Below are 24,719 nucleotides of genomic sequence, written 5' to 3'. Positions count from 1 at the left end.
GGCTTAGCTTGCCTCTTCATCATAGTCACCTATTTTATCTGCCTTTTCTAGTACTGCTTCTAGTAAGTAACAAATAATTTTTATTTAAAATTATCAACAGCACATGCCGCTGATCAACAGTTAAGAATATATATCTAAAGGGCAGTTTCATTCTGTGGGCATTATGATCACAGTCTAAAAAGTTGTCTATCATACTTATACACAAATCTGTGAAGAGAAATGTGTGCCTGTATGAGGCACTTATTAAGATGCGATAATTTTTTTTACAAAAATAATTTGTAAATTGTTCTGTTGTGGCATCAGGACATTAGTACAACATAACACTAAATAAGTGTTTGATCATAATTTTACAGAGAAAAGAGTAATTCCATTGGCAAAATGTCATGAAAAACTGTCTTGAATTTATTCTGTACCTTCAGACTTCAAACAAGAACACACAAACCCTCTACCTTTGAACAAGTACTCTAAGTTTAGGTACTATAGGGCTGGTTAAAGAAAGCTGGGGCCAGTTTTTCCTAAACATACATTAAAGTTAACATGTCATAGGAATTTCTGCATACATTCCATAATAAAAAGAGAGAAAAAAACTCTTTGCAAGAAAAAGAATCTTATGTTAAAAAGTTTACAAAACTCCAAATTACAGCCATAAAACTGATCCATGTGGTCTTTCAAGAACAAGTATATCTTCTTTCTTTTTCCCTTTTTTTCTTTCTTTTCTAAAATGCTTTTAAAATATAAAGTATTGTATGTCACTAATTTTATAATTATGCCTGAATTACAAATTTACCAAAAAAAAAAATATAGTGCATATTGCCAGTTCCCTTACTGCTTCATATATTTTGGTTCCCAGCATCTCAGACAATCTAAATCTGGAAGATCCCCCTTTCCAAAAGCCATGCATCGAAAACTTTATTAAAAATGTACAGGAAAGAGAACTCAGTTAATTAGACATAACTGCACTTACAAAGTACATAACTGCAAACAATTCTCAGTGCTTGTTTGGTTAAAAATTAAGCAGGCGTCAAAACACAATATTTTAATTAACTACAGAGAGATGACATGGTGGCATTTCCCAACATGCCTGACATGAAGAAGCTCCAAAAAAAATTGTAATTGCTTCTTTTTGAGTGAGGTACCATCAAATCTGGGACAGTATTACCCACCAGAGAACTAATAATCTGGAGAGATGTATGGCAAGAATACAAAGTCGTATCACTGCTGATCTCTCTACATAATTTACCAGGCAAGGGGACCTCACTGGGGAAGGACTACAGACAGCCAAAAATTTAGAAGGCAGAGAGTTTCCTATGAAAGGCAAATAAATACAACAAAGCTAATATTGCCAAACAGCTAGCCAAGCAATATAAAAGAACACAAACTGCTAACAGTTAATGACTATGTGAGAAAAAGATGCTTAGTAAGTATAACAACAACAACAACAAAAATCTACCTTATGACATTTTAGCCTAGTATGTTTAAATTATAATCATGCTAACAAGATCTTAAGGCTCTAGATACCATGCAGTAGTAATTGTTGAGCCTCCTATATTCTCTGAGATAGGAATGAACCACATTATTTTCTTTATAATCAGGAATACTGGATTCTAAGTATCTACATTCAGTACAACAATTAAAATACTCTTAGTTACGCCAAATGGTCCTGCTCTTATAATGAGATTGTTATACTTGGTAGTACTGGGATTATGTTTATACCTGGAGTAGCTACTCCAGTGATTGACTGAACCAAGATGAAAGCGAAGACTTGTATTCCTGCAAACCATACCTTACCTTCACAAACCCTGTTGCTTACACACATCTGGCTGCACATGTATCCTAATACTGAAATAGTTACAGAACAAAGAAAATACCCTCTTCTGTGAACAAATTAGATGCCCTTCATATTAATTGGTCAGGCAAACAAATCTATAAATAATGTAAGTTAAGAAACTGCTCAAAAAGTAAGGAAAAAGCCCCAAAACACTCACATACACTACCGCTGCAAGCCAGCAACAGTTCATAAACTCTCAAAGTAAGTAATGTAAAAAGTAAGAAAATAAACAAATCATAATTAGAGGCCAAGTACTATCATATTATCTTATTCAACTATGTTGATGAAGGTGTTCAGATGTTGGCAACAGGAGGGATGCAGGGGCTGCCTCTTCAAGAACAGGCCAGAGGCTGCCCCACGCTGGATGCAGCCAGATCCAGTGGGCACATTGAACGACATAGCTGAGCCCCTGAACAAAAACAGAGGTGCCTCAAGGAAATCATATTTAAGAAAGGGTGAAACACGCTCAGTAGAGAGGGGGAAGAATACTAAGAAAAATCAGTGCAAACACTAAAGTCAGAGAAGGTGGAGGAGGTACTTGAGGCACCAGATGGCCTTGTAGCCAAGGGAGAGGACCATGCTGGAGATGTCCACACTGCAGCCTGTAGAGGACACCAAACCATAGCAAGGGGATGTTCCTTGAAGGAACTGTGGACCATAGGGAGCAGAGACTGGAGCATATTTTTCCTGAAGGTCTGCAGTCCATGGAGGGATCATGCTGGAGAAGAGAAAATGTGTGACTGGCAGAGAGAAGCTGTTATGGACTGAGCATAAACATCACATTCCACATCCTCTTGTACTGCTTGAGGGGAGTAGAGGAGTCAAGAGTGAAGAAGTGAGCGGCTGGGGGGGAGTTTGGCCCTTAGCCAATGTCAACTTATCAAATTGACAAATACATAATAACCAACTGAATGTAGAACAAGAGAAGTGCAAGGCATGGTTTTGCAGTTGGGCTATTTAGTCCTTCATAAAACATTCACAGAACACATCTATCTAGGTTGCATTGTTTTGACTAAGCATTTCTCAATATCAAGCTTAGTCATTATTTGCAATCATTTCTACCAACAAGAAGCAATGGAGAAATACTTCACCTAGTGAAGCAGGATTAACATGAACAAATGTTTCAGAGTAATTTTAAGACCCAGTTCCAGACTGTTAACTGGTTTTATGTTACACATAAGTATATTTTCATCTTCTCAAGAACTGCCATCTTTCTCATGAAACTGATGTTTATTAGAAAACATTTAATTTTCTAAGCATTGTCATCTAACTGAAGATAATGCATAGAGATAATGCATAGAATGCTGAGAAGAATTTCAGTTGCTTTGTACAGACAATCTGTGAACAAGCCACTTTTTTTGTCTCTGTCCAGTTTTGGGACTCACACATTCACTATTCAAAACCATCATAAAGACTGATTGACTCTCTTACAGTGGACTAAGAAAAATCACATTTCAAATAAATTACCTATTTTAATTAAAAGTTCAGAACTACTCAAGTATGCAGAGGAGCTTAAGAGAATACAAACACTCCTAAGATTCCATCTTATAAAAGAAACTATTTCATACAGAGGAGCCACAGCCTTACCTGGTAAAAGTCTGCATTCTTATAACAAAAACAATTGGACCAACCATCTTATAAATCTGTTTGCTTGAAGTCCTACTTTTTCCACATGGGATTCAATTTAACCAGTAATATTCACCTGATTGACATCTTCTGAGAAAAAAAATCAACATGTTCAGATCAGGCATTACTGAGAACACAGGATCATAAACCACAAGAAGCATATGCAAGTTGTAAGAATGTACCTCATACAGAGAGCATGGCTTGGCAAAATTCTAAGGACAGATATAAATCTCTGTGGCAGACAGGGAGACAAATCTGGATTTGTATTAATGCACCAGCACAAATTCTGCCACAATACTGTATTTTACAGTATTTTGCATCGATTTAGGGCAATATTAAGAGCTGTTGCACTACTTAATTGTATTCTGACTGTTGCTCAAACCAGTGAAGACACTTGCTCCTGCCTACACCTGTTGAATTTTCTGAAGTTTCTTTCCCACTGATACAATTACCAAGGCTTTAGTAGTCCTTTTTAATTTTAAATGAATCTATTAGATGTTCCATGTCACTAACTTGGTTTGTTCCTACTGTCTATTGCTTATAGACACCTGAAGTTTGCTTATCTCTCCCTCACAGATCATCATTTATCACAGGGGACACAGCTGGAGTTCAAGGACTGCAAAATACTAAATATGAACAAGACATACTGTAGTCCTCTGCAGATCTTTAGATCACTCATGGAACCAGATGTTTTGTTATCTCCAAATTAGTCATGGACTTTATTTTGCACTGGGTAAAGGCTTCATCTTACCATTCATCATATTTCTGGAATCCTTCCTTTCCAGTTCAGGCAGCCAAAATCATGTTTCTGACCCTGTTCACAACTGAAGTTTTGTTACTGTATGACATGTCTGGCAGGCATTTATGGGAATGGAAAGGAGAACAAGTATTAATGGAGAGGATCAGACCCACACTCATCCCTTGAGAGACTACTGATGGTGCTGGTGAAAGAATAACCTCCTGGTGTATGACTCTGTATAAAAAAACCCTATACATATAGCTTCAACAAAACCCTTGAAAAATGAGGGAAATAAGAATGTGACACTAGAAAACAAAACAAAACAAATTCTCCAGGAACTGTGTCAGATAAGTGTTCCTGAATTCTGGACAGTGCCTCTCTCAAACCTTTCACTCATGGTGAATACAAGTCTTCATCTACATGGGATTATTTCCTCTTGATACAATCACAGTCGATGAAAACCAGATGTTGGGGGTCTGGTTTGATGGCATTTTGCTTTTAGAGATTTTTGCACAACAAAAGTAATTCAACTGTGTGGAGCTTAAAAATGCTCTCTGTTTTTCCAAGAGATGTAACTTTTGCATACTAGGAAAAGACAACAGCACTGCCATATGCACAGGTCTTAAGAGTTTTTCCTTCCAGTTTTCACACATATATTAGGTGCAGATAATAAATGCTCTGGTATTTTTAAAAGGTAAATACACAATAACAGAATGTTTCAATGCTTTACTGGTTTTTTGTATGTACTATAAACCATTCATATTTTAAATTTTAAAACTGAACCAATTAGGGGAATAAAATGTAATGCACTACAAGCTACATTGAAAAAGGATGCTGACACACAGGTGAAGTTTTCTCTGAGTGGATCAAAAGCTATTAAGAAGCTTAAAATTGAGACAAAGGATGACAGAGACAAATCAGCAGCAGACTGAATATCTACCAGTAAAACACACCACTATTTTTCTGTTTGTAACGTATTTGTAAGACCAGTGCTGTGAAACATCCTTTGGTTCTTCTAAAGTCATAATTCTAGAGCTAAGACAGAGAATATGGCCACAGCTCAAAAGACAGTCCTATTTCTCATAGATAAAACTATTTCTGCATTGTTTATAGATACTTAGTTCAAAATAAAGCCATATTTGTGCAAATTAAATTGAGTTCTCTTTACATTAGAATATCCTGTCTCTCCACTAAGAAAAGGTACTGCAGAAGAAATATTAAAGTCACTGCATAGCTTACTAATTATTATTGCAACAGCTAAGAGAAAGAAAACCTGTAATTTTTACCACAATAATTACCAACTCCTTGCTTTTATAATCAAAACATTTCAGTAACATAATAGTAGTAAGTTCTACCATATGAACAATGACAAAATAAATCTGGTATCATGTTCAGCTACATTTTACAGAGAACACCACCAGGCCATTTCATTTACTGCCACATGTTTTTTACATAGAAGAAAAGTAATTTTTCTTTCAGGAAGAATTTCTCTACTTATTTTAGATAGTTTCATCATTTCGTGTTCCTGTCAACTATCAGTAAGTTTAGATACAATGTTTTCTGTTACTGTCAAATGATATTTCCTTGGTCAATACTACTTCATCCTCCTTTACTGGAATGATAAAAGTTCATTCTAATTCTCTATGCAGAAACCTTGATATACACTAATTACCAGGACTGGAAAACCTCTCTTAGATTTGCAAGCAAGCATAAATTATTTTCAGGCAAGGGTCATTAACTTTTTAAGAAATCTGGAGCTTGTACTTCCAATTCTAGTGCTTGTGACATGACAGGCAAACAAACAATAAATGAAACCAATGCAGAATCCATCTGACCCTCTGAACTGATAGTTCCATGTCCTTCTGGCACCTCTTGTAGTTTGTTTTCATTGACTAAGAAAGCAAGATTTTTGTCACCAGAAGTGAAAACTAATGTCAGCATCTCTCTGCTGCTTCTCTGGAAACCTTGATATAAGGTTTCCAGAACAAAGATGAACTTTAAAATCAGAAGCTTAGAGAGAAGCAGAAACCCATAAATACATCATCTGGCTGGGGAAAAGAAAGGGCTACATCAGTCACATCCAAAGTGATTGAAGGATAGGGACAAACAACAGATATGGAAGATAATTCCACAGACTGGGGCATAGGAAAATACCCAGCCTCCTTTCTTCCCTAGTGGTTAAGATGCACTTGTTCTTCAGACAATTCTATCTCAAACTTTCACATCACTGGAATAGCTGGCTTAGTTTCCTGTGAAGTGTTTCAGATTCATGCATGAGTGGAGTTGTAAAAAAACAAAAGAGAATAAAATTACTTAAGTTCAAACAAAATAAGTGTTTTTTAAAAGCACTCTACAAAAAGTGTGCTCTTTTTTATTGGTAAATAATCCTTTCCTTTTCTGAAGAATTAGGTCTTTGAAAAAAAAACAAACCACAAACACAAACAAACTGAATTTTAAAAGGCACTTTAAAGATCTTACATGCAGCACACTGATCTTTCTTAGCAAGCAGTATTAACTCATTTCTGAAATCCTATAAAATTGGAATGTGGACAGCATTATACTTTCCCTGGTCAGACTGACCCAGTGTTCTTCTCCTCTGAACCTTCTAAGAAATTACTATTGTGGAGAAGAAAGTGAAGGATGAAATTGCCTGGCAAGACACTGGAACTGCTTAAAAAATACATTTTGTTCTTAAAAACTTTCAAAATAAGTTATTTAATACACATTAATTTTGAAGATGCCACAAAATTACAAAGTCATTTGACAAAATCATTCTGCTTTCTGAACACAGAGACCAATATATGTAACAGAAACTGACATAACCAGTAAGTTATCTAAGCTTTAATTGGAAAAGAAAAAAATGAAACTGACGTTTCACGTGAGAGACAAGCACTTATTTCCTCATCAAACAAACTAAAAAAATGCTTCCCTGTGAAACTACTACCATCATAACAGATACACCATTATTTTCATATTTTATCTAAAAAATTTAAATATGCCTGAGGAGAAATCCAAGCACCACTGTTGTCATTTTAGTAAAACAATGACACATGTTCTATGAAAGTGACATTGTGTAATACACAGTAGCAAATATCCATGCAACTCTCATAGAAATGTTGTCTTGTAATTCAACAAAGACCAACATCAGAACACATTCTGACAATACAGTAATCTATCGTTAGCATTAAATGTTCAGTCCTAAGACTTTAATTGCAACAAGATGTGAAGCTCTGAGATTTAAGACTGGCAAAGTGTTCATTCAGCAGGCATGGACAAGGAGCACATATTTTATACATGCTGGTACGTATAAGTCATTGTTTGCTAGCCTAGCTGTGAGCACGCAAAGTAAAACTATACGCACAACCACAAGGCTCCTTCTCTCTTTATTCCTGTACCCAGGAAAATTTCTAGATATACAAACACACATATGTATATATACACTCACAACACGCAAGCAAAGGACGCTGCAAAGGAAAACATGAAAAGAGTGTTGCTTTTCCCTGTAATTCTTTTACGGTTGTGGTTTGGGGGTTGGGGTTTTTTTTGTTTGTTATGGTTTTTGTTGTTGTTCATTGGTTGGTTTTGTTTCTTGGTGTGTTTGATGTTTTTTCTCCTGATCAAAATGTCAGTGTCTCTCTCTCCCCCCACCCCCACCCCCACCCCCACACACTTGTTGAAGTAAGGACCTGAAAACAGCACTGTCGCCAAGCAGAACTTAAACCAGACACTGTACAGCACAAACACAGTTTGGGGAAATCACCAAACAAAACCTGCAGAAAGGTAGTATGGCAATAAGAGGCCTTCATTTCAAGTGGAGACAACATACATTTCAGATACAGCGTAGCTGAAGAGAAGTAGGCTATAATTAATGCACATGCAGAGGTACAGTTCAGAAATACCTTCTCCTGAAGTTTAAAACAAACATACACAGATGTCGAGAAACAGTCAGAAGATGATGCACTTAAAATAGTAATATTTGTTTACAAATTCAAGTTGCTGCTTGGTAGAAACTTGATTTCTGTAACATGTCCCCAAGATACAATCTAACACTAAAACTTATCCTGCGGTAGGTCTACTTTTCAATTACTAGAAGTAAGCATACAAGGTGTTTAATTAGTTATGACACTGGGACAGGCATACATGTTTCAACACAGGCAGAGCTCTGAACAAACGTTTTGGCAGTATATGACAGGACTTAAATTCAAAGCTCAAAGGCAGGGTATACAATATTATTAAAAAAAAAAAAAACAAAACCCCCAAACCAACAACAAACCACAACCCACCCTTCAACTTATAAAGTTCTCACACCAAATGATTTTTGAAGGTATGAACATATTCAGCTGAAACTCCCTTCATAAGCTAGAGAGAAAAAATATTGCCCTGCAGCACTAAAACGGACTGTATTACAAATTAAGAAAAGAAACTCAATCCTTTGAATAGTGTCTTTTCCTTTAGTGAAAGGGTGTAATTCTTCCCTAAAGACTACATTATGACAAAACATTTATATAAATCAAAGGAGATTTCTTTAATGACTATGGGCAAAAGATCTTAAATCTGGGATGAAATAGCAAATTCTATCAATTCTAAAATTCATTAGGCAAGGATTATACAAGTAATACTTATCTTGGCATTAGAAAAAAAATAAATTAAAAAAAACAACAACAAACCAAACAAAACAGAAAATTAATGTCAAACACATATCATCAACATGCCTTCAACTGATAGCCCCTGGAAGAGCCTTCAGGAATAAATTTGTAAGTGAACTCCAAGCAGTTCTGTTAGCTGTCTATTTTCTAAACATTTTCATTTAGGAAACAAACAGGACTGCAAATTAAATGTAACGGGTATGCCCATAAAGATTAACTTTATGGATGCCTTACAGAACTGGGCCTGAACTACTTTATGTAAGCTTTCTCAGATGTTTGCAAGGATCTCCTTGTTCTGCCATATTCTCTACAAACAATTTAATGTATTTCTTTCAACAGGAAGTCCCATGATCACAGTTCTCTGTAACAGGAAACAGCGAAATTACAAGTATATAAATTTGTGGGGCTATCTTGGAAAGCATATCTTAAGTTAAAATAGCCATAATTAATAGACTTTTTCAGACTGAAATTCATGAAGCTAATATTGCATAAGACAGCAGTTCATTTTTAGAGTTTTCAGGTGTTTAGAAAACAATTCACATATTCTCAATACAAAAGCAAACCAGATACTTCAATTTTTGTACCTGTCTTATGAAAGTTAACATTAACTTCTTTAATTTCCCACTTAAGATGAAATTAAAAGAAATGTATATTATCATTCTAAAATTAGTATAGTAATGCTATCTCCATCAGCTTAGAGAGATGATGTAGCACTGTTGGCAGATATATTTCCTTTGTCAGCATATACCATGTGCCATATAGAAAAAACCTGAAAATAACCCTCTTTTTCTTCCTTCAGATACTTAACCAAAGCCGTGGTCCTTGCCAAATACTTGAAAAGAGTGTGTCTATGATGTGTCACACACTGTGTGAAGGAAGAAATAAAATTTTCAAAGTCAGGGCCTCCCATGAAGAAAACAGCACCAGCTGTGGAAATAGGGTTAGCACTTATGATTAAACAACCTGAACAGTAGCACGGTAAGTCACATTCGGCATTAGTTCAGTTCACGAACATAGCAGGAAGAAAAATAACCTAAGAAGAAACAAACAATGTTGACAGCATCTTTACAGCAGCAAAGAAAGCCAGCAGAATGCTGGGTTGCATCAACAGTCTCATCACTGGCAGAGATAAATAAGTCATTGTCCCATTCTACTCAGCACTTGTCAGACTACACGTGGAGTACGGCATGCAGTTTTGGTGCCCACTGTACAAAAAAGGTGCAGACAGGCATCTTGTTCAGCTCCGAGAATGCTTAGGGAAGAGCTTACTAGCAGATACCAGTACATAAAGGGTGGCTACCAGAATGATGGAGACTCCCTTTTTACAAGGAAAAGACAAGGGGCAATAGGTACAAGTTACTGCTGGGGAGATTCCAATTGGACTCTAGGAGAAGTTTTCACAATGAGCACAGTTAGATATTGGAATAATTTCCCAAGAGAAGTAGTGTGTTCCCCTATATTGGTCAGTTTTAAGACTCAGTTTGACAGGGTGCTGGGCCATCTCATTTAAACTATGCTATCAGCTTGGTGTCCCTTCTGACCTGGCATTCTGTGATTCATTTGAGTACAGCTCAAAAATAACAACCTGTATTAGCCTTGTCTAAGTTGTACCTGCCCCAGAAACCACACCCCTATTTCTTTCATTCTCATAAAGACAATACTTGTAGAAAAGTAGATTCACCAAGGGAACAAAAGACTTCATCCTGTATACTTTTGTAGGCATTAATCCTGCCTGCAAAAGGCACTGGTGCATTTCAAGTGCTGTAAATAAGTAATAGTGTAAAGCTAGTATGAACAAATATGAAGATACTACTGTAGAGTGCACTTCAGAGTTACAATCCTTCTCAGAACAACACATAAACCTAAAGAGCTCTACATGTGTTCTATATCATGCAAAGTTTGTGTCAAGAAATGTTGTACCAGATGATCCCTAAGGTCTCTTCCAACCTCGTATCCTATTATTCCATGAAGTTTATCCATAGATTTTATTCTATGTAAGACATACTTGTATTTTGAGAACACTACAGTATACAAGTGAATTACCTTACCTACACTTTTATCTTTCACAACTAACATATCTACATGCTACAAGAAGACTATATTATGCAGATCACACAATTACTGATATGTATTCAGCTTTAGGGCTTTTCAACCCTGCATCTATCACTTACAATAAAATTGCCTCTTTCTTTCAGTTTTCAGAAGTTGCTGCTCTAACAGTATGACTGGACTCTTTGCCAGACATTTTTCCTCAGTTCTTTGAGGGTTTTGGTAACTTGCGTGGTGACTAAGACACTATTCATAGAATGGCTGTCTTCAGCATAAGACATTAAAAAACTTCTTGAATGTATGTAATGATTCAGGTTCCCATGACCCCTTCAGCCTGAATTGTTAATTCACCACCCATAATTACCCATTACCAGGTAATTAAGATTGGACATCAGTCTCCTAAAAGTCAAAGATAAAACACCCATGAACTGTTAGAAAACAACTACAAAAAGAAGCAACAACCAGGTGGTCAGGATACAGATTCACAGTGTATTGATTAGCTTGCAGCACATCATGCAGTTTTGCCAATGCTGAAAGTGAGGTATGATCAGGACAATGTCAATTAGTTGACAAGCTGTACATTCCTATTGAAAGTAACCTTCTGTATGCACATTCACAAGAATCAGAACTTCAAAAGTTTGGTACTCATTACTGTTCCATCAGCTCATTCTAAATAAACTGCAAATGAAGTTTGTTCACTCCATCCTGAACTGACACACATATTCCATATTTTTATTTGAGGAAGGTCCTAGAATGCTATCTGCCTTTAAGCCTATGATTCAATTTTGTAACACATTTTCTTGATATCCTGGGATGACATTTCAAGATGCTAGTTAATTGAGAGATTTTTTTTTTTAGTACCAAAGGCCAGCAATAAGTACAGCACAAACGCTCTAACAAAACACTCATACTTCCAATGAACTATCTAATGCTTCAAATACACCAACTTCTAACTTGTCTGAATCTAAATTAAACAGCACCTAAGCTAAACAGCACCTGTGTCTGTTCACACAGGACTCAGAAATTCTGCAACCCTGTCTCAGTGACTTGCAACACTGCAACTCTATGAATAAAAGAAGTTAACTGCCAAGTAACATGATTTAATTTCAACTGAGCTTCCATTAACTTTTAAATTATTAATTAATTTTTCTATGCATTTTCCCATCCTGCTGCCGCATTTTGCCAACACCTGATATCTCCCAATATTTTGTAAGTAGCCCCAGTTATAAACATTTTTTTCCCAAGATTGTCTTCTTATGAACAGCAGGGCCCTAAAATCTTTACAGTCCTGAAGATTTTTTACAGAAAATACAGAGGTACTTCCTACAACATAACAGTAATTAATTAAGCCTGCATATTGTGAGAGAATTCCCATGATAATATAATCACCATATACTTCAATGTATTTTATAAAAGAAATAGAACCCAAGATAAATAGATTAAAGATGCTCTTTTGCAGGCCATTTTTGGTCATTCTTCTTCTATAATGTATGACAAAAGACATAGTATTGTCATCATAAGTGGAAGTCATCAGTCTTCTTGAAGGAGATCCTTCATTTAGGAGAAAAATGCAAGGATTCTTCTATAGATCTAATCCTAAACTGTTTTTTCAGGGAAAATATCTACAAAAGCTGGCATGGTCATCTTCAGTTCTCAGAATTAGAGAGCTATCAGAGGCTTAGTTGTTAGCAGGCCTGTTACTATTACTGTAATATATTTTATAAGACACAGGTTCACAACACTGGCTTTGGTTTAAGTAATGCTTATGGGAACATACTCAAATCACAGAGTAAGATAGCAATACATTTCTGAAAGGAGACACATTGTGTTGTATGCAATATACAGAAGAGGTAAGAAAGCTGAAGACAAACAAAGATAAAATAAGAAATACAAAACTTCAAACAGAAACCAGTGTTTTCTAAAATGTTCTCCTAAGATTAAAAGGAGGAACAGTATTTGATTTCCTTTCCAGCAGTCCCTTCCCTTTCACAGACACTTTATAAGATTGATCTACGTCTTACTTTACTTAAGAACCAGAACTACACACACAGAGTCATTTGTATGTATGTATGTACTATATGTGTATTATGTATGTGGGTACATGCATGTATGTGTGTTAATGCATTTATAAGACATACAGTGTATGCATATAGTACCTATACATACATACATAACACTCCCATACAAAGAGGAAAGCTGCAGCAGAATTTCTGAAAGTTTCTTTCTTCTACTGTAGCTGCAGTTTCCATACACCCCCCCAATATATTTTTTAGTATTAAATCAAAATCACTCTTGCAATATGTAAAATAAAAGGAATATGCATGTTTTGCTCATTACACGCAGAAATTTGTGTTGCTCTGTTATGAACTTAGCACCACAAAAGCAAAAACAATCCTGAAAACAAATTATGTTTAAACCTGAAGGGAAATAATCATGTCACATCCTTGAGACTTAAATCCATAAAGGTGAAAACACAAACAGTTCTCTTGACTTTACCACTCAATGAGCTTCTCCCTTGTAAGTGTTCAGTCTACTGTGGTTAGAGTCTTCATAGGTTTGGCAGCAATTGCATTTTTTTTAACCCTCACTGTTTGACATTGGGAAGACATAAACTGCCTGTATGTTCCACAGATTTATCTAAAATTATCACGAATCCTCTATATAGCTCAGTGACTTACAGCTGCTGCATAGAACTCGCACATTATCCAAAACACCATACTACAGACACCTGTGAACTATTTAATAGGAAATGTGCTATGAAATTCCACATACAAGTAACATGGAAGACAGGAAAAGTGTGCAAAGTAGGAAAGAGGCAAGACTCTTGTTCTGCTGCTATGGTGACTAGAAATACAAGCTCTTTCAGCATTATGCCATCAGGCTCATCCATCTTCTTTCCCGCCATCACCAGCATTACACAGACTCTTTCCTCTTACTAAAGATCATAAGACTTCTAGTATTCATAAAAATTATCAATTTTCAGGAAATATGCAAAGAGCTTCTTGCACCTTTCTGACACCCCAAGCCAAATCACGAAGAATGAAGCAACTCACACACATTGTTGCTTCCCTCATACAGCCAACAGCATTCCAAAAAGCAACCTCTTTGAGTGTAAAGTCAGCACCTGAAGAACATCTTGCTTATAGAATAATCATTTAATACCATGAATCATTAAATATACCAGCTGATAGATGAGATTCATTGCGAAGTAGTACAAGTCACATGTAGACAAGAAGAAACAGAGAAGACTGTAACTTGCATTCCAAAAGCAAACATTAAAAAGCACTTTAAATAAAGGAGTAAAAACCTATATATCACACATCACTAATCTATTGTTTCCTCTTCCTGCATAACTTTCTTGATGTCTTATTGTGTGGATTTTATCAGCTTCGACTCAAAATCCTTTAGAGATCTTTAGTTATATAACGCATGCACTTTCACACATTGCTTTTTAATATTTGCACCAAAGTGCAGACAAAATCTTAATGCCAGTTTGTGTACTGAAGAACATAAATTCCTCAGCTTTTTTACATCATTTACATAATCACATTGGCAGCTGGCTTGTAGTAGCATACTGCATGGGGCATCAGAAATAAAGCATCCTCAAAAGCCAACTCAAAATACATCTGCAGCTGAAATATGGTCATGCCTACCACAGAGAAAATTGTACTTTTTCATTATTATTTAATCTAATTTTTACTAATTCTGAGCATCTTCAGCAAAATAACAAAGCGCTTTTTATGATTCTTTCTAGGATTCTGTACAGTATGTAATTTTGTAAAGTTAATTATTATTAGTAGGCTTTTAGAAACATAACTGGCATCAGATTAGTATAAAAGCACTGTGCAAGTGTACTGCAGCCTATAAATTACTGTAGATAATAAGTGTTCAAACATACTGATGGGTTATAGATGTCCACTTGATTAGTACTAGGAATATACTGGTGACTTCACTGTGGTGGGAGTAACAAAACCTTTAATAAAACTGGCACACTTCCACAACAAAACCAAAGGAGTTTGACCAATAACAGTCTACAAAAACAACTACAAAAGTAACTACTCAGAAATTACAATTGGGATATACTAAAGCGGGGAAAACCCTTTCAGGGAAATAATTCCCTGAGTTAAAAAAATGTCACTAAATGGGACTTCCAAATTAATTTACCTTGTATTTACTGTACCTCAATTCAATTTCTAAAGTTTTCTTGCAAAAATCACCAGGATATTGCATTAAAGAGAAGTGGTTCATCATGCTGAGCACATCTTCTAAATGTCAAATGCTACATTTCAACACGAAAATGTATTTGATTCCTAACTGGCCCTTTCATCTTTGATTTGGAAACCATGTAGTAAGTTTTAGATTCATCAAAGCTAATATCAGTCTAGTAATGAATGATTTTTTAAACTAAGTAGGCACTACTACATTTGTTCCAGCTCATGTCTGAGGATTTTGTTCAATTTAAATATTTGTCTAATTCAAATCAGAAAATATAAGAGCTTCTCTTCTAATTTGAAGAATGTGGAACTCAGTATCAGCATATTAAATGTCTCCAGTGTTCGAACAATAAAAAAAATTAAAATATTAACTTTTCTGAATTTTCTCTCAAACACATTGTTTTTGGAGGCACTTGTTCCTACAATCAGATACAACACTGCTGGTCCCTTTGGCTTCAACATTCTGAACTCAAATAAAATGTGCAGCCACACTTCACTTTTTTTATCAGAAACATAAAGAAGAACTCCAGATTTCCAACTAGTAAATGATGACCACTCACACTTTTTGAAGATGTCAATCTAAACAGTGCATCTGAAACAGGGAAGTCGTAAGAATTTTCCTGTGGCCCACTAGATTTATCAACTTTAAAGTTCCCACACTGTGCTATATGGAAAGCGCAAAGGAGGTGACTATTTTACTCAACAGTTACACATAACTTAACTTTACTCCAGCTTTCAACCTTTCTATCAATAGGACCAGCATTAGACTCTTATGCCTTATAAAGAAATAAGAAAAGCTATTAAATTATAATTTAATAGCTCCTTGTACACATTATATATTTAATATATATAAAATATAGGTTTAATTTTGTTTTGACCAAAATATCTTTACAGAAGCCATACGAAGTTATATATCATATGGTTACGAATGTACTAATGAAAATGTATCGTAGATGCATTAATTAACATCAACTATAAAGAGGTCAGAAACACACATGTATTTTTTCCTATGGTTAAAACTGAGAGATCAAAATTCAGTTTGATTTGGTTAACAATAAAGATAAGACAGGCTTCACAGAAAATTTAAAAGCAAAATGTATTTAATTATTGTACTAGATTAAGTGGAAGACATGCCTTAGCAGAAAAAGAAAGCAGTGTCATAACTAATAATTTTAGCTTCCTGGGTGGCAAATGTAGAAGAAACACCAAGATATTCTCAGCCAAATTTGTGTCTCAGACAAAGCTGTGTCAATGATTTTACACCAGAAGTGAATTTGAAGCTTGGCGAGCAGCAATATTGTAAAATACATTGTAATTTACATTTGCAGATTTTTTTTCAAGTAATTTGGAAGATTCACTGTGTTTGATTAAAAAAATTAATAAATAGAAAAAGTGCACTATTGAGGACTCTTCAAGTACACTTTATCCGGACAGCTTTAAAAATGAGGAGCAATATATTTCTTAATCACAGAAAACAGTTTTCTCCTTGTAAATGGCACTTAAATGGCACTTAGATGAAACTAACATGATTGACAAGTACCTCACAAGCAAGCCTTGGCAACACTTAATGCAAGTTCATCTCTTCAGCATTTTAAGCAAAATTCCTTCACAACTGTTTGTCTTTGCAATAACTCCTAAAAAGCTCATTAGTGCCAGCCTTGGTTTATCTCCCATGTCGTTCATTTATCCCTGGGATGCATTATCAACATGTGGCACATGTCCTTGACATGCACAGAAGAGCTGCACCCCAGGATAGCAGCATGCATGACAATAGTGTTGACTCGTACTCCTTTATGGTTGCTGGGATGTAACCAAGAAATCTAATAACTGTGACAGTAGGCCTTTAGGTTTTTCCTTGCCTTTCCAGACAGTGAAGCTGCACAGACACTAATGAAAGGTTAAATGAATAGGAATAGCTGACAAGAGGTACAATAAAGAAGGGACTTGGTAATCCACAGACACTGAGCAGAGATCCTTGGCTCAAGTAGAGAAAGGACAGCACATCGTCGAGTCACAATATTTAAAACAGCTTGCTATACACAGAGGCTTTTGTGTCTGGGTACATGTCTGGCGCTGGAAGAAAAAGAAAAACTGAAAAGAAATTTCAGCGTGGGGCATTTTGGCAAATGTCAGGTCACAAAAAGGGAGAAATGTTTTTTGTCTGCTGTTGCATCTTTGTATTAAACATTAAAAAGCATTGACTAAAAGCACAAATCAGAAGTTCAAAAAAACCCACATATATGACAAATACAATAAAGCTGCAACAGTAACACAGTGTGATGCCAGCTGACAGAATGATGGGTGCTGTACATACACTCAACTTTATTTAGAACTGATAACTGTTCATAATATGCTTTGCATACTAGAACTTTCTCCATAGTTGAAAAATCCTAACAGACCTAGTTGCTTAAGTTTTACATGCAAAAGTGCTGTAGATGTAACCTATTGTAACATGCTGCAGAAACACTGATAAACACCAGACCACGGTGACTGTTTTAGTGGTTAGGTTATAGTATTTTGATTTCTTTACATATCAGCACTATGGACATTCTGATTTTCCTAATTTAAAAATAACTGCAATGCCTAGCATGTTTTTAAAACTTGTTTGTCATTGCGTACAAAAATCTGATTTAAGTACATTCTAGAACATTTTAACTCCATGGGAAAAAAAAAAAACAACAACAAAACCCAACACAAAACAAAACCCACAAATATCCAAAAAAAACCCAGAAAGAACTCTCTAAAGTAACAAATCAGAATCAAATCTGATTATCTGAATTTGTGGGGTTTTATATAAAATATTTCAAGAGAAAAGTACTGAAGCAGATGCTGCAGATGAAAAGAATTCTCTCTCAAAACCCCTGATTTACCTGGAATAAGGGAAAAAAGAGTATCTGCACATGTGTCTGGAGTATAAAATATACATATTTATAATATGTGGTACTATGGAAGAGTCTAAAATGAGAGAACCTCAATGAACTACCACATTAAATCACTGCAGAACTCCTGAGTGTACTAAGATTCTAATAATCAACAAATAAAGGCTTTCACTAGATTGGCATATAATGAGAGTTACTGCGCAAGAGATAAAGGAGACAAATCTGGCTGTTTATCTCAGTGGATTATATAATTTACTTAAATGGTAAATAAGTTTGTTCTAAGTAATGTTTGTAAAAGATGTCATATAACTATTAATAGCAATTATGATCAATGTGGTTTTAGAACAAATACATCAGAATTGAGGTGAGGTGAAACTGACAAAGAATACAAGGTTTAAACATATGCTTTTTATTAAGCTGTGTTAAATGCAATTCCTCTAAATTAGGTACAAATTCCTGACTAGATTAGGAAGTAATACACATTTCCAAGTGACAGATATGCTCTATATGGTTTGCATTTTTAAGGAAACTTCTGGTATCTCCAGGTATGCATGTTTTATCCTAACATACTAATACTAGACATTAAATCAAATTATCAAAAGCTCTGTGTAAACCTTCAAGTCAGGACTGTTTCATTGAAAAATGTCCAATGAAGAAGAGACTTCAAATTCTGGCAACAGTGTCTAATGTACAAAATTAAGAGGGACACTGCCAGAAACTCCCATCTTTGGGACAAACTCCTGTTTCAAGAGGGGAAAATATAAATTTAGGGATGTATTAAATCCAATATTTTTCTTGGATTTAATGTCATTCCACTGCTGTTGCTAATTTCTGTTTTACTTGAAATTGACAAGATCTGCAGTCAGACACAAATTACACTTACATACATGTATATCTAGAACAGAATAAAGCCACCTCAGGGTCTAAGTTCAAGGTCTAAGTTCAAGGTCTAAGTTCTTTGGCTTAAAAAAAAAAAAAAAAACAGTTAGCAATCGACTCTCCCTTACTCAGAACATTTTTCTCCTGTTTCTTACCTGTGGCGTATCTAATAAAATTATGAAGCTCCCTCTAGCTCTCTAAAGGAACTTAACTGACCAGTGATCCTTTACAGTTCCTTCCCATTTTCAAAAGCAATACTGAGAGCAACAGCAGTATTTACCTTTCAGAGTAAGTGCTCTTGTTTTCATTCAGCAGTGTTTTCAATTTACAAGTTAGAAGGACATGGAAAATATGTGAGAACATCTGCTATGAAATACAGAAAGTTAAATACTGCTTATTGTTGTGCAGCATACTAAAGACCTTCTAAATAATTTCTAACTTACACTTTATTTACCAAATTCTAGTTTGAAATCTTACATTGTTTGACAACCTAGTCATGTGTGTGTGTACACACATACACGCATACCTCCACTTTCCAGTTACTAAGTGCAATGTAATGTAAAAAAGACTAATAGATAATACTATACTCACATTTTAGAATCCACATGTTAAGTAGTGTCTTAGTTAGAAAACAATTTATTTGTATACACTTGTTTTTCAGAAAACTAGTAATGATAGTGGTAATTTGCTGACAGTATTTTCACCTACCATAATATTTACACATACCATTTGTAATGGCTTTTATTGTTTAATCTCCACGGCATTTCAATGTTGGATACTATGGAATTACAGTTATTTAGCAGGCTATAAATAATGTAGTTGGCATGTGCAATTGATATTTAAAATGTCTTATGACAACTGTAAAAGCCTCATTACATACTAGCAAATCATTTCTAACAAGAAGTTCAACTCACAAATACCAAGCAAACCTGCAGTCTATGCTGCAAGCATATTTCTTGAAGTAATGCACATTTAATACAGTGTGCAATGGACTACCCATACAGACTACAAGAAAGAAAGGGAACTTCCAAATTAATATGGCTATTGTAGTTTTCAAAATAAATTTAAAAAAAAAAAAAAAGGGAATTCTGAGTAACAACAGAAAGAATAGCTTACTTTCCCCTCCCCCCTTTATGAGCTAGTGTCCAATTTCTTCTTTCCTGAACAGCTGTATTATCCAATTTAAGTTGCTCTGCTAATTTCAGTCCCACAAGGACTAACTTGGAAGGCAAAAAAGTACTTGAAAAGATCAATTTGCTGGGAAAGATCAAATGAGAAAACTGTGGGGACAGCACCAGGTCAGAGTGTGAAGAACTAAGCAGACCTGTTCTTCATTAACTTAAGCTCTCTTGGGATGTCACACACTACCTGTCCATGGGCTTATTGAACTGCCTAACCCTCATCTCTGTACCATTCTTCTGGGCCCAAGTGAATCATATGCTGCTGCTGACAAGTTAGCAGGGGACTGTGGCTGCAACATGAAAGTACTTTTCTTTCTTGTCTAAATTGGGCAGATTTTTGAAAAGACGACATAGTACTGACTCATGACATAGCAAGATGAAATGAGAGGTCTGGGCTGGTCTTCGAGCTGTGCAGATAAAAGTAATCAAATGACACTCCTGGAATGCAAATTGGCATTCTTGACTGCAGCAATTGCACAACCATGAAACATCTCTGACAGCAAGCAAGATTAGGACAAAATGTTATGTAAAGCACTGAACTCAAAAACTCACTAGAAAATTCAAAATGTAACAGTTACATTTAAATATAGCAATAGTCATCTCTGCTTTTGTCTTTTACTTTAATGTAATCCCATACCCACCTGTCACAAATACCTCTATAATAAAAATGCAATGTAATTAAAGACATGCTCAGTTTTCTCCCCTAAAATTCCAGTCTTGTATTTTCACTAAATAACATTCCAAAACATTGGGGTTTGGTTATATGTAAGATGTGTGCTTAAGGCATACTTTCATAATCCATGGGTTTTAAAAGGAATTTCAGAATTTGCTTATAATGAATTAGTTTATTATTTACATTTAGATTTTCCTGCATCTACATCAGGCAAAGGTGGATCATCTGAAATACTTAGGGAGTCCATTTTAAAATTCATGTGCTTTAGGAGTTAAAAGCAGAACATACATAGAGCTGGATGGTTCATTAATACTGGACAGGTTAAAATGAAATTACAGTGTATCAGAGAGCTCATATGCCCCATTAAACTTCAGACTAAAAATTACTACAATCTTTAAGGGCACAGAAAGTTCCACATGCTTCTACAGGAACTTGGTATTCTTGTACTAATTTGCTGATCAGGATTATTAAATATTACTGTCTAAAATGAACTCATTATTTAAACTGTGAACTGTATACTCTGAAACTACAAAAAAAAACACGCTATCCCACTTTAAAATTTGTCTATGTAGATAATGAAAAATAGAAACTCTCTTCCACTAAAAAATATTTCAACAGTTAGCATACAGGTTGAGAAAAGAAATATGTTATATCGTGCCTTCATTTCTCACCTAAAAATAGCTTCAAACCATTTTAACTGTTGTACAGACACACACACAAAAAGACACTCATTGTCACTTTAATCCTGGGTACACCAGATTATTACATGATGTCTTTTGTGCATCAATTTTACAACAGCTTGACTCTAGGGTAAATGGGAACCATCATAAATCGCATGCTGCTTTCAAAACCACTTTAATTTCTGTCAGTGTTACTGTAACCACAGTCTTGGGCACATGCTGGGTTTTTCCCCCTCCTCTTTTTTTTTTTTTTTGTTTTTTTTTTTTTTTTGTTTTGTTTTGTTTTGTTTTGTTTTGTTATTGTTGCCTACATTTGACAGTTGCATGTCCTACAGTCCAATTCTGGCTTTGATCACTGAAACAAGACATGATATATTAGGGAGAGAAGGAACAAATACAAACCTTGCACCTCAAATTCTTACTTACACATACATTGTATCAATAGTTTGAATACAGTATATACATATGTATGTGTATATACACATGCATGTGTGTATATATGTATGTGTATATCTATATACACATATATATATGCACGTGTGTGTGCATGTGCTTTTATATATATTCATCTCACACAAGACAGATATAGAATATCCTTGGAGTGAGGTGACAAAAGCTAAGTCAAAACAGGGCAATAGTCAAAGAGCAACTGTAAATATACTACTTCATTGAATAAAGGCTGATCACTGTTCGTCACTAACTGAGGTCAGTCCACTATGAATAGTTATCATTATGCATCTTTAGTCGTGGCTCTAAATGTGCTTGTTCTTCTCAGCTGTTTAATCTCTCCTCGCATCTCAAGCCAGACAGGCAGACTTTAGTCAGATGCAGTCCTCTGTCATTTTGATTTTTAATTTTTAAATTAAAAGGTCGTGAAAGTAAAATCCGCTGCATTACAAAACCCCGTAAAGGAGACCTGCATTTGCACAGCGCAAAAACTTGCTCGAAGTTTTTTAGGGGGTTCCCCTCTCCCTTTTAGTTAGGGCAACAACGTAACTCTCCAAGTTCTGGTAACAGCCGCTGATTGGAGAGGTGCAAACTGCAGGCACATGCACAACAAAAAGAAAACGAGTTACGGAGGAAAGGTGGATTTACACTTCCCTCTCCCTGCCTCAGGCGCTGCTTCATACGCAAACACACAGCTCCTTCCCCCGCTCTCAAAGGTTACCTTTGCCGGGTTTGTAAACCTTACTTCCGAGCAGAAGGTGGTGTCCCACACAAAAAAAAAAAAAAAAAACAACAGACCACTCTATGTCCGAGTCAACCCCAGTTCACCTTCACTCTCCTTTTCTCCATAGGCATACACGTTTTTCTTACACTACCCTCTCATCCTTAATGGAGGGAAGGAGGCGGTAAAAAGCATGTGGCCGCCCCACTTCAACCCCCTAAACTCAAAGTTTAGCACAGCCTTAGTCATTTTTCCCCCCAATCCACGCAGCACAGAGCTGATTTATTTATTATCCTCCTTCGCCTTGCCCGGCTGCTTGTTTATTTGAAGGCTGAAACACACCGGATAGCGAGCAGGACTGCTTGTGTTACTACACAATTTATTAATCAAATCAAATCAAATGCTAGAATTAAAACGAAAGGCTGCTGGAAACTTCTTACCATCTCTGCATGCTCGTTGTCAAGTGCACCCCCTGCCTCTCGATCTCCTCTCAGCGGCAGTGCCCGCACCCTTCCTTTTACCTCTGGTCTCTCAGTGCCTCTCTTTCTCCCTCTCTCTCCGACTCCGTCTTCCCCACTCCCCACTCCCCGTGATTTGAACTAAAATATATATATATATATACATATATATACACACACATATATATATACACTCCCCGCTTGAAAAACTAAAATAAAATTAAATAAAAGACTGTAGCAGGAATTAAGAGTCTCTCTCCCCCGCCCTCCCCGCCCTCTCACTGACTTCCAAAACTTCAGCCCCCAAAGTTCAGCCCGAGCAAGCAAAGAGGAAGAAAAGAGAAAGCTTTCCGCGGAGAGCTGGAAGTGATGGGAGGAGGGACCCAGGTTCGGGTCAGAGCCTCCACAGGTTGGTTTGTTGTGGTTGGGTTGTTTGGCTGGAGAAGGGGAGGCGGAGAGGCTGCGAGAGGGTCTGAGAGGGCTGCTTTACCTCCTCCTACCCCCGCGCTCTCGGGCAAGAGTGGCAGACAGGGAGGCAGAGGAAAGGGGAAAGAGCAGTCTCCGGGGGGCGAAAAAGTAACCCCCTATGTCTCGTCCCCCTCCCGTGCCCCCTCCCCCGCCCCCAACTATCTGTGCCAGACGGGGAATGCGGCAGAGGCCGCCCGCGCCCAGCTGTCAAAAACGCCCAGCGGCCGCCGCCAACTTCGTGGTGAGGGCGCCCGGCGGCGCCGCGCGGGGCTGTCCTCCTCTCTCGCTTCCCTCTTCCCTCGTTCCCCTTCCCGCTTCTCTGCCCGGTTCCCCTTCACAGCGGCTGCAGTCTCTCTCGCTGCTTCTCCTCTTCCTTATCAGCTCCAGGCGCCGCTGGAGCGAGCGAGCGAGAAGGCGGCGAGGAGAAAGGTGGAGGGAGAGCTGGGAGAGGGCAGAGACACGGCGGGAAAGTAAGCTTAGCCCAGAGGAGGGAGTAAGGAGCTGGAGGGGAGCGGAGAGAGCGTTAGAAGGGAAGCGAAAAGTTAGGCAGATAAAAAGTTTTCGCTCGTGATGCCGGTTTCCCGCTTCCCACCCATTGCTCCATCAGCTCCCGGGGCTCTGCTGCGGCTGCTGCTGCTGCTGCTCGATGTGGGATCCGAAGAAATTTTTGTAAAAGGGTGGGTTTTTTTTGGTTCGGGTTGGGGGGAAGGGGGGGGGCGGAGGGGGGGAGGGAGGCGGGAGGAGGTGAGCCGTCACGGTTGTACGTTTGCAGGGAACAGACAAGAGTCACATCTGTGTGTGACACGGAGCCAAGTCAAGCGAAACCCTGCCCCGGCGACGGCGGCCGAGCGCAGAGCTGCCGCCCTCGGTGCGCAGACACACAACGGCTGCCGCGCGCGGCCTCAGGGAGCGCGCGGGGAGGGGGAGGGGACCTTTCCGCGCCCTCCCGCGGCCGCGCACGTACCGCCCGCCCCGGGGTTCGGCCTGACGGGCGGGTGCGGTGGGTAGGCGTTGCCGTTATCTGTCGTTGCACACCGCGACGTTTCTGCCTGGTCAGCGCCTCGGCGGGAGAAGGGCTGCGGGCAGCCAGTCCCCTTTTGGAGGCTTCCATTGCGAAATCTTTTGTTACCCTTCCCCTCACGGTGTCCCACTTGTCCCCATCGCACGACGTTGAGGGGGTGGTGCGTCCTATGGGTTGCTTGACAAAGGCAGGATGGTAGAGGGCTATCAA

General features: G+C 37.3%; 1 protein-coding gene across 1 annotated transcript in view; it reads right to left on the bottom strand.

The window, feature by feature from the left end:
- Positions 1–24,103, bottom strand: part of BNC2 (basonuclin 2) — a 357,505-nt gene extending 333,402 nt beyond the window's left edge. The window contains exons 1-2 of the mRNA XM_054178353.1: positions 24,081–24,103; positions 23,003–23,161 (exon numbers count right to left, since the gene is read on the bottom strand). Of these exons, the coding sequence (XP_054034328.1) occupies positions 23,003–23,161; positions 24,081–24,092 (171 nt within the window). The 5' untranslated portion in view covers positions 24,093–24,103. The remainder of the gene's footprint in view (positions 1–23,002; positions 23,162–24,080) is intronic.
- Positions 24,104–24,719: the final 616 nt, after the last annotated feature.

The sequence above is a fragment of the Dryobates pubescens genome, chromosome Z (assembly GCF_014839835.1).
Source record: "Dryobates pubescens isolate bDryPub1 chromosome Z, bDryPub1.pri, whole genome shotgun sequence".
Taxonomy (NCBI): Eukaryota; Metazoa; Chordata; class Aves; order Piciformes; family Picidae; genus Dryobates; species Dryobates pubescens.
This window is presented reverse-complemented; position numbering and strand designations above follow the sequence as displayed.